General features: G+C 43.7%; 1 protein-coding gene across 1 annotated transcript; it reads left to right on the forward strand.

The window, feature by feature from the left end:
* The first annotated feature begins 696 nt into the window (after positions 1-696).
* creb1b (cAMP responsive element binding protein 1b) lies at positions 697-11,230 on the forward strand. The gene is made up of 8 exons (XM_084179374.1): positions 697-796; positions 6,358-6,470; positions 7,110-7,256; positions 7,474-7,574; positions 7,696-7,844; positions 8,177-8,359; positions 8,602-8,758; positions 10,976-11,230. Exons 2-8 carry the CDS (start codon positions 6,366-6,368, stop codon positions 11,118-11,120), a joined length of 987 nt encoding a protein of 328 aa, XP_084035500.1. The 5' UTR covers positions 697-796; positions 6,358-6,365; the 3' UTR covers positions 11,121-11,230.

An 11,230-nucleotide genomic window follows, 5' to 3' on the forward strand; every position in this document is an offset into this window, starting at 1 on the left:
GATGCATGCAACATCTGAGCAGGGGAATACAACCAATATCTGCCTCTCTGCTTGTGGAAACACAATCTTGCTGAATCTACCTTTGAATTCAAGTAAATCTCAATGTGACCCACCAGATTCAGAAGCTTAAAAACCCTTTAGGAAAAAAGCTTGAAAACCCCCATTGAAAACCCCATTCGATTTTTGCCCCAAATGTTGAGAAAAAAAACTGAAACTGAAAATAATTAATGATAGTTTTTATTTTATTTTAGTTCGTTTTGGAGTCAAATACAGTATAATCATTTTAGTATAGTTTTAGTTTTTCAAATAGGTGTGTTAATTATTTGATTTCAGTTTACTAAATTGTTTCTTCATAAATAGTTTTAGTTTACTATAATAAGCTTGGGACACACACAGCACAGGTAGCGACATTGTAACATTACCCTTCACTTTGTTGGCACGTACCAGCTAGTCGTTACAAAGTAACTTCGCTAAATGTATCAAAATACGCTGCCTCTTTGTAACATAAATATGACCGCTTGTATCGCGCATAAATGTTCGTTCCTTTCCGCCGATTTTTCGAGATAACTTCGGTCTATTCCGTCAGTTGTTCGGCTTGTTCCGCCCATCATTCGGTCGTTCTCGATGGTGCCGCTGACGATTTGATTTTCGTCCCTCTCGTTCTCCGTGTTGTTGTTCTCCGTGTTGTTGTTCTCCGTGACGCGACGGAGGTGTAGCCTGACGCGGTCTCTTACGTGTCGGCCTGAATAAAAGTGGAGCTCCGAGGGCCCGGGAGTGACGGAGGGAGTCTGTATCGGTAAGAGAAGACTAGTGTCTAGGGGAAGAGAGACAAGGCGCGTCCCGCATAAACTGTATTCTGGTCGGGTTCATCCCGGAGGAACAAAGAGATCATGGCGGCGGGCTTGTTACAGGCAGTCATGCAGGCATGGAGGGAGGGGAGGCTGCTGCGGCTAGTAGAAAAAGCCAGGGAATGAGGAGTATGCTAGCCCGCCAGCCAGGATCGAGTGGAACGTTGCTTGTTTGGATAGCATAGTCTGTGATGAGACTTTACAAGCAAATGCGCCCTGTGATCAAATCATAGGCTTTCTGCTTTCTATAGCCTATTGAAGGGTACTTGCGCGCTGTGGTCTTCTTGCGCAGCAGCCTAGCCCTCGCTTGTAGAGTAGAAATGCAAAGGGAGCCGTCTTAGATTTTATGTAGCCTAAAAAATGGCTCTATAAACCAAACTCAACTGCTAAATAATGTTTCGTACGGAAAATGTGTTGGGTATTATTGAACTTAATTTCTTAAAGTGCAAAATGATGTATTAGTTTTCATAAAACAGAATAAGAAATTATGAGAAATGTCGATTTTATTTATAGGGGTAGGCCTAGTCCACTAGTCAAACCAACTCTTTGGGAGAAGGGTTGTTACTTTGCAGTCCTATTCTAAAATAAGAAACCATCAGCCTAGACACGTGCCCTAATTTGGATGATGTATCCATATGTCTGGGTCCCTACAATAATATGGCCCATCATGTAATGCTTGTCTATTTGCTTCTAGTCGTTTCTTTTGCCAAAATAAAGTAATGTAAGTGTAGTCTAGTCAAAACATTCTCAAACATATAAGGCCACTATGAGTTTTTGGTAAGCCTATTTTGGATATTCATTTATTATACGGCATGATATAATGTTTCATATCGCTCTCAAAAGTTCACAGAAATTATCGTGAACTAAATGTAAAACCAATGGTAAGCTATTTATGTATGGTATGGCACAAAGGGGGTGTCGCTGCTCTCCATGTGGCTCTGTCTTGTCAAGGAGCAGATCTACTGAATGGACGTGTTTGAGCAGATCACTTTTGTCAAGTCTTTCAACGTGTGTTGCATTATGGTTATAAAAATTGTCTGACTTGCTGCTACATGTTGACTACATGAACTTTTCAAAAATCATGTGATCAAAGGTCATGCAGTTTTTTATGAAGTGGCTGCAGTTGCTTCTCACCAACTGCACAATGCAGCCATCACCTACATTGTAGGAGGCACTATTTGTCAAGCAGTCATTAGGGTGTTTTTGTTTGACCCAAGTGAACATGGCCAAAGAGGTGAATGGAACAGGAACCAACTTTGCCATGATTCTAAAGCGACGGGATACAAATGAATGTGATATTGGAGACCTCTCTCTAACCAATTAATTGTACACACTTTATGTTTTCAATTTGTGAGTGTGTGATATGAGGGTATGGAAAATATAATTTAGACATTTATACAGAAACACTTTTATAAACAATAGCAACTATGCTGACACTGGGCGCATTCGAGCGGATCACTTTTGTCAGATGGTCACCGCCTTCCAAAGTGTGTTGCATTACGGGGATACAAATGGGCCGACTTGCGGCTGCATGAACTACAAAAACCATGTGCTCAAAGGTCATGAAGTTTTGACTGCAGATTTCTGCAGTTGCTCTTCACCAACTTCATCCTGCAGCCATCACCTGCATTGTGGGAGGCTCTATTGTCAACCAATCATTAGGGTGTTTTTGTTTGACCCAAGCGAACGTGACCAAAGATGTAACTGAAACCAGAACCATCTTTGCAGTGATTCATGTATAAAGTCTATATGTACAATTGAATGTAATATTTGAGGTTCTCTCTCACCAATTGATAATATAATGTAAACACATACAGTACCAGTCAAAAGTTTGGACACACCTACTCATTCAAGGGTTTTTCTCTATTTTTTACTATTTTCTACTTTGTAGAATAATAGTGAAGACATCAAAACTATGAAATAACACATATGGATTCATGTAGTAACCAAAAAAGTGTTAAACAAATCAAAATAGATTTTAGATTTTAGATTCTTCAAAGTAGCCACCCTTTGCCTTGATGACAGCTTTGCACACACTTGGCATTCTCTCAACCAACTTCACCTGAAATGCTTTTCCAACAGTCTTGAAGGAGTTCCCATATATGCTGAGCACTTGTTGGCTGCTTTTCCTTCACTCTGCGGTCCAACTCATCCCAAACCATCTCAATTAGGTTGAGGTCGGGTGATCTGATGCAGCACTCCATCACTCTCCTTCTTGGTAAAATAGCCCTTACACAGCCTGGAGGTGTGTTGGGTCATTGTCCTGCTGAAAAACAAATGATAGTCCCACTAAGCGCAAACCAGATGGGATGGCGTATCGCTGCAGAATGCAGCAGAGGTAACTCTGGGTCTTCCTTTCCTGTGGCGGTCCTCATGAGAGCCAGTTTAATCATAGCGCGTGATGGTTTTTGCGACTGCACTTGAAGAAACGTTAAAAGTTCTTGACATTTTCCGAATTGACTGACCTTCATGTCTTAAAGTAATGATGGACTGTCATTTCTCTTTGCTTATATGAGCTGTTCTTGCCATAATATGGACTTGGTCTTTTACCAAATAGGGTTATCTTTTGTATACCACCCCTACCTTGTCACAACACAACTGATTGGCTCAAACGCATTAAGAAGGAAAGAAATTCTACAAATTAACTTTTAACAAGGCACACCTGTTAATTGAAATGCATTCCATGTGACTACCTCGTGAAGCTGGTTGCGAGAATGCCAAGATTGTGCAAAGCTGTCATCAAGGCAAAGGGTGGCTACTTTGAAGAATCTCAAATATAAAATATATTTTGATTTGTTTAACACTTTTTGGGTTACTACATGATTCCATATGTGTTATTTCATAATTTCAATGTCTTCACTATTATTGTAGAATGTATAAAACAGTAAAAAATAAATAAAAACCCTTAAATGAGTCTGTGTGTTCAAACTTTTGACTGGTACTGTATATTTACAGTTTGCAAATGTGTGATATGGGAATTAGAGATTTTTTTTAAAAATAAACAATGGCAACACTACCATGTTGCACTGAGCCTTGCTGTTGGAAAACCACATCAGTGTCCGACTTTCGGCTGTAGCAGTTGCACGTCCCCCGACTTCACTCGCTGACTTTCGTCTACAGTCGGCTTCGTTAGGCTTACCGCTCGAACACACCCAATTACTTTTGAAGAGGGCAAAATCTGTAAGACCAATCAAACCACGGAGAGACGTTAAGCACTGTGACCGACTGTGAGGCAGTGTGTGAGCTCACTTTGCTTTCATTTCTGCCTTCTATCTGAATGGGACTTTAATAGTGATTGATAATTCCACGCACTTGTACTGTTGCATTGCTATTTAGTACAAAATAAATAAAAAAACACACATTGCCAAAATATTATTGGCAAAACATATAGGCTACACTCATGGTTGATAGCTTTATTCCACAAATGTTATTCTGCTGTGCTCTTTCGCTATGGTTCTGAAAAGGGAAAGATAAAAAAATGAGTTGACTAGCAGGGGAGAATGAAGCTGTTTCTCTCCCTGTGCCTGCACCAGGCACCTCTTTCATGAGCCTGCTTTTCCACTGAGGGAGGGCTTGTGGCTGCTGGCCCTCCCTCCCCTCCACAACGTCATAACACATATGTGGCTGTGGCCACAGACTGCCTGAGAGCCCTGTCCTGTGTGTGTGTGTCCTGTCCTAGCTATCCCTGTTAGGTGAAATATTCTCTGGCAACCCAATGTTGGTATTGGGTTTCTGGCTGTGCGCATGCCTGCCAAGTCTGAGTCGGTCGGACTCTGTGGAATTTAGCAGCAGCTATCAGAGAATATTTAAGCCTAAAGGTCTAGAGAAGGAAGAAAATGGGAAGAGTACAAAATGGCACCCTATCCCCTTTATAGTGCATTACTTTTGACCAGAAGTCAGCACACTATCCCGTAAATAGTGCACTACTTTTGGCGAGCGCTCTATGGGCCTCTGGTCAATAGGCAACTCGCGGGCCAAATTATTTTATTTGCCCCCCCAAGTTTTCTGAGCAAAAATTATTCGTTTTTAAATATATTTTTGTTGGACATAAAATACTGTAAAATCACCAGGAAATATTCCCACGCATAAATAGAAAGGCATATGTGATCATATCCCAATGTAATTACGTTTTGAAATGATTCTGTTTTTGTCAAATACCATATCTGTTTGAGATTCTTGCGGTCAGTTTGCAGTGTACAAATTATTTATAACAATGTTCCGGCCCTCCGACCATCTGCTCAAGGAAAAATCGGCCCACGGCTGAATGTTATTGGGGACTCCTGATATAGGGTATAGGATGCCATTTCAGGTGCAGCCATGGTATGTTTGGCAGCCATTAGGTGGATGTACAGGCCTTCTGCTGAACAAGGTGTCCTAGAGGACCGGAGGGAAATGTCAGCTGCCCAACCAAACACACGCTAGCTGCTAGGCCCACTAGCCGCAGGGAGGAAAGTGACGCATTCCTACACAATGAGATGAATGACCTCTCCTGGGGATAGGGGTGTGTGTGTGTGTGTCAAAACAAATGTTATTGGTCGCATACACATATTTAGCAGATGTTATTGCGGGTGTAGCGAAATGCTTGTAAATGTGTGTGTGTGTGTGTTCATAACCTAGAAATGGGTCGCTTCCTTACTCCTGTATGCCAGTCTCCGAGGTATTCCTCAGCCAGAACGGAATCATTTGTTCTTTATAATAATGCCATCAGCTTTCTCAGGACATTGCTAAAATATTCCCAGCCCAAAAATGACATCACATTGTCAAAGGGTAGCCCCAACGCTCTTATGTACTTTTAGAAGTGTATGATAAAGCTTAGGAATAGCCCTGAGAACTTATCAACTTAAACTGGACCTTTCAGTCACATCCGTGAGAAGCGGCTTTGCCCTGCTTGACTTCTGAGAAGGTACAAGCTATCATGTTGCCAGTCACATTTAAGTGACACAAGACATATAAAACTGGGTCAGTTACAAGCAGTCATATAATCCACATCTGTTTCAGTTATTAGCTACTCAATTCATAAAAGGAAGGACGGCTGTGGTCAGTTTGCAGAAACAAACACTTAGCTAACAGACACGGAGTGGGTTGATTCTAGAGACAGACTTTCCACTGATTACCTTTCAATGAGCTGTGAAGGTAGATTAATTACATGTATTGCTCACAATCTGCTATTACATGGTAATTAACATGATAATAGCAAATACCAGTTAGCGCCAGGTAACTATCTGTTGTGTTGAATCATTCACATTTACATTTTCGTCATTTAGCAGACGCTCTTATCCAGAGCAACTTACAAATTGAATCCTTCAAAATAAGTACAAGTAGAAAGTACTACTAAGCACAATACTACCATATCTCTCAACAAAAAACAGGTCAAACCAGCTGAAATGATCATCAGCATTACGGAGATTTTCTCCTTGATGATCATAACAAGACATCCATAAAATGTATCAGAAAGTCCAATCTAAGTCCTCTCTAACCCTAATGTCGTCCTCTCCCCTTTCCCCTACAGCTAAGTCGATGACCATGGAGTCGGGAGCAGAGGTTCATCAGGGAGGAGACACAGCAGTGTCAGAGACAGACAGCCAACAGATCTCCCAGGCACAGATAGCAACGCTGGCACAGGTAAGTAGCCGGCCCATCTCAATACTACATACTAGTACAGTACCACATTACTACTACCACTCACAGGTAAGCCTACTCTGCCTCCCTACCACACACACTATTACAACACACTCACACATTACATCTACCAGTCACTACCCCACTGGCCGTAAGACAGCCAATATGACTCATCTATGACTGGACACAGTCCCTCACAGGGTTGTGAAGACTCACTGTCTGAAAAGGATTGTGCTGACACTTCACACACCCAGCAGAGATCTACAGTATGACTCACTGAGAGACGGTAGTCAGCATGACCCTGTAGTACTAGAAATAGGAAGACATGGAAATAGTCATCTATCCCCCCATGTTCAGCTACAGCAGACCAGGCTGATGCAAGCAGGAGACCGTAGGATGTCACAGAATATACTGTACATATTGACATCATTCACACTACCGTTTCATTCTCATACCCACACAAATGCAGTAAATACGTACACATACAGAGACAAAATATTGTAGAAAACAGCTATTTTATAAACGTAAGTAGTAGGGCCCAGAAAACCCCAAGTTTTTCCAGAACAGGAGAAACTTGGGGGTTCTAGTTATAGGTGTGTGTGTGTCCCCCCTGGACAGCAGGATTATGTTTATGCTTTGCAGGTTTCCATGGCAGCAGGTCACGCCACGTCCAGCGGTCCTACGGTCACCCTGGTGCAGCTGCCCAACGGTCAGACGGTCCAGGTTCACGGGGTCATCCAGGCCGCTCAGCCCTCTGTCATACAGTCACCACAGGTCCAGACTGTTCAGGTGAGTAGACCTTTTGATCTAACCTTTATTTATAAATACCTTAGCTAAAACCTTAGCTTAGCTACAACAACTTAGCATTAGAATAATTCACTGTGACCGCAACAAGACCTGGTCATAATAGACCAAATATGATCACCAATCCTGGTGTTGAAGAAATACAGTGTATGCAAGTATTTGTTCTTGCCCAGCACTAACACACCTGATGGAACTTTTCCAGATCTCCACCCTAGCAGAGAGTGAAGACTCCCAGGAGTCAGTGGACAGTGTGACTGACTCTCAGAAACGCAGAGAGATCCTCTCACGACGCCCCTCATATAGGTACACTTTGGTGTGTGTGTGTCGTGTCCATACGTGTGTGTGATAATGCAGTACTGTGAGTACTGTAGGTGTGTCTTGGTGTTGATCTGACGTCCTGCCCTCTGACCTCTAACCCTAACAGGAAGATCCTGAATGACCTGTCGTCAGGTGACACCCCAGGGGTTCCCAGGATCGAGGAAGAGAAGTCGGAGGAGGACACAGCGCCCGCCATCACCACGGTTACCATGCCCACATCATGCCCCATCTACCAGACCAGCAGTGGCCAGTACAGTACGTCACGTTTGACCCTTTGTTCTTTTACTCAACAATGTCATGGTCATCGGAGCAGCAAAAGTTATTTTCTCAGTCACTGACAGAGGTAATTTAAGAGGGTATTTTAAGCAAGATGTTTAGTTGCTAATGTTACAACCTTATTCTTTTCCTTCTCTCTCACTCTCTCTTTGTCTGCCCTCTTTCTCTGTTGTTTCTGCCTCTCTCTATTTGCCTCCTTGTCTCTCTCTCTCTCTCTCTCTCTCTCTCTCTCTCTCTCTCTCTCTCTCTCTCTCTCTCTCTCTCTCTCTCTTTCTCTCTCTCCTTCCCTCCCCTTCCCTCTCCTCTCCCAGTCGCCATCACCCAGGGCGGTGCGATCCAGCTGGCCAATAACGGAACAGACGGGATCCAGGGACTGCAGACCCTGACTATGACCAATGCTGCAGCCACCCAGCAGGGCACCACCATCCTGCAGTACGCTCAGACCTCGGACGGCCAGCAGATCCTGGTGCCCAGCAACCAGGTGGTAGTGCAAGGTGAGTGGTAGTGCCTTACCTCTTGATATGGATAAACACACACACTGTCAATCGGTGTGTCAATCGGTGTGTTTGAGGGGATCAGTTTGAGCAGGGAGAGGCACATAATTGCTAATCTTCATTTGCATATCAGTGTTTGTGCACAGTATAACTGAAATGTAGTATATCTCAAACACACAGTGAATATAATATTCCACATGGCTCCATATTTGACCACTTGGATCGTTTCCATTGTTCCTCAGCTGCGTCAGGAGATGTGCAGGCCTACCAGATACGCACGGCCCCCACCAGCACCATTGCCCCTGGGGTGGTCATGGCCTCCTCCCCTGCCCTGTCTGGCCAGGGGGGCCCAGAGGTAGAAGTCACCCGCAAGAGAGAGGTTAGACTCATGAAGAACAGGTAAGGACAGAGTGAGGTTCCCTTTGGTTATGGTCTACTGTGAAGACCTGTAAGCCTTATAATAAGCCATTTTAGGGCTCATACATGCTACAAGTAGTAAAGCATTATATCTGTTTGCATTAAGTAAAGTGTAACCAAGATCATCAATTCCAATTACTTTGTGTAGTGATAAGACACAACATAGAACTCAAAACATGTACAGTATAAAGGATTGGAAGCATTCTATGCAATCACAGGCTATATACAGTATCTCACAAAAGTGAGTACACCCCTCACATTCTTGTAAATATTTGAGTATATCTTTTCATGTGACAAAACTGAAGAAATTACACTTTGCCACAATGTAAAGTAGTGAGTGTACAGCTTGTATAACAGTGAAAATTTGCTGTCCCCTCAAAATAACTCAACACACAGCCATTAATGTCTAAACCGCTGGCAACAAAAGTGAGCACACCCCTAAGTGAAAATGTCAAAATTGGGCCCAAAGTGTCAATATTTTGTGTGGCCACCATAATTTTCCAGCACTGCCTTAACCCTCTTGGGCATGGAGTTCACCAGAGCTTCACAGGTTGCCACTGGAGTCCTCTTCCACTCCTCAGAGCTGGTGGATGTTAGAGACCTTGCACTCCTCCACCTTCCGTTTGAGGATGCCCCACAGATGCTCAATAGGGTTTAGGTCTGGAGACATGCTTGGCCAGTCCATCACCTTTACCCTCAGCTTCTTTAGCAAGGCAGTGGTCGTCTTGGAGGTGTGTTTGGGGTCGTTATCATGTTGGAATACTGCCCTGCGGCCCAGTCTCCGAAGGGAGGGGATCATGCTGTGCTTCAGTATGTCACAGTACATGTTGGCATTCATGGTTCCCTCAATGAACTGTAGCTCCCCAGTGCCGGCAGCACTCATGCAGCCCCAGACCATGACACTCCCACCACCATGCTTGACTGTAGGAAAGACACACTTGTCTTTGTACTCCTCACCTGGTTGCCGCCACACACGCTTGACACCATCTGAACCAAATACGTTTATCTTGGTCTCATCAGACCACAGGACATGGTTCCAGTAATCCATATCCTTAGTCTGCTTGTCTTCAGCAAACTGTTTGCGGGCTTTCTTGTGCATCATCTTTAGAAGAGGCTTCCTTCTGGGACGACAGCCATGTAGACCAATTTGATGCAGTGTGCGGTGTATGGTCTGAGCACTGACAGGCTGACCCCCCCACCCCTTCAACCTCTGCAGCAATGCTGGCAGCACTCATACGTCTATTTCCCAAAGACAACCTCTGGATATGACGCTGAGCACGTGCACTCAACTTCTTTGGTCGACCATGGCGAGGCCTGTTCTGAGTTAAACCGCTGTATGGTCTTGGCCACCGTGCTGCAGCTCAGTTTCAGGGTCTTGGCAATCTTCTTATAGCCCAGGCCATCTTTATGTAGAGCAGCAATTCTTTTTTTCAGATCCTCAGAGAGTTCTTTGCCATGAGGTGCCATGTTGAACTTCCAGTGACCAGAATGAGGGAGTGTGAGAGCGATGACACCAAATTTAACACACCTTCTCCCCATTCACACCTGAGACCTTGTAACACTAACGAGTCACATGACACCGGGGAGGGAAAATGGCTACATGGGCCCAATTTGGACATTTTCACTTAGGGGCGTACTCACTTTTGTTGCCAGCGGTTTAGACATTCATGTCTGTGTGTTGAGTTATTTTGAGGGGACAGCAAAAAATAATAATATATATCTATATATTTTTTGTCATTTAGCAGACGCTCTTATCCAGAGCAATTAGGCTTAAGTGCCTTGCTCAAGAGCCCATCGACAGATTTTTCACCTAGTTGGCTCGGGGATTAGAACCAGCAACCTTTCGGTTATTGGCACAACGCTCTTAACCACTAAGCTACCTGCCGCCACAATTTACACTGTTATACAAGCTGTACACTCACTACTTTACATTGTAGCAACGTGTCATTTCTTCAGTGTTGTCACATGAAAAGATATATAGTCAAATATTTACAAAAATGTGAGGGGTGTACTCACTTTTGTGAGATACTGTATACACATATTTACAAATAAAGAAAAACTTCAAGAGTTGAGCAGTTTGATAGATGTTGGCACAAAACTAGAAGCTGCTCTAGAGAAGATGATGTGTACCATCCCAAGCTAGCTGAGCCAATAGCCAGAGGTTTCCCTGACTGTGTCTTGGTCCTTGTTGTGTCACAGAGAGGCGGCCCGCGAGTGTCGCAGGAAGAAGAAGGAGTATGTCAAGTGTCTGGAAAACCGCGTGGCCGTGCTGGAGAACCAAAACAAAACCCTCATAGAGGAACTGAAAGCACTTAAAGACCTGTACTGCCATAAATCTGAGTAGCTCCAAAATACCCCATAATAGTCCAACTGTCCTATTCAGCGGGCATCAGACTGCCTACAGACCTGTACAGAGACTCTGCCAAGCAATGGCCTACGTGTATGACCCATGAC

This window comes from Coregonus lavaretus (assembly GCF_964263955.1).
Source record: "Coregonus lavaretus genome assembly, chromosome: 16".
Lineage (NCBI taxonomy): Eukaryota > Metazoa > Chordata > Actinopteri > Salmoniformes > Salmonidae > Coregonus > Coregonus lavaretus.

Excerpts from the sequence above, each read along its gene's own strand:
- creb1b (XM_084179374.1), top strand. The coding sequence starts at position 6,366 with ATGACCATGGAGTCGGGAGCAGAGGTTCATCAGGGAGGAGACACAGCA. Across the intron at positions 7,257-7,473 it reads CACAGGTCCAGACTGTTCAG|ATCTCCACCCTAGCAGAGAG; the intron begins GTGAGTAGACCT and ends GAACTTTTCCAG. Across the intron at positions 8,759-10,975 it reads GTTAGACTCATGAAGAACAG|AGAGGCGGCCCGCGAGTGTC; the intron begins GTAAGGACAGAG and ends GTTGTGTCACAG.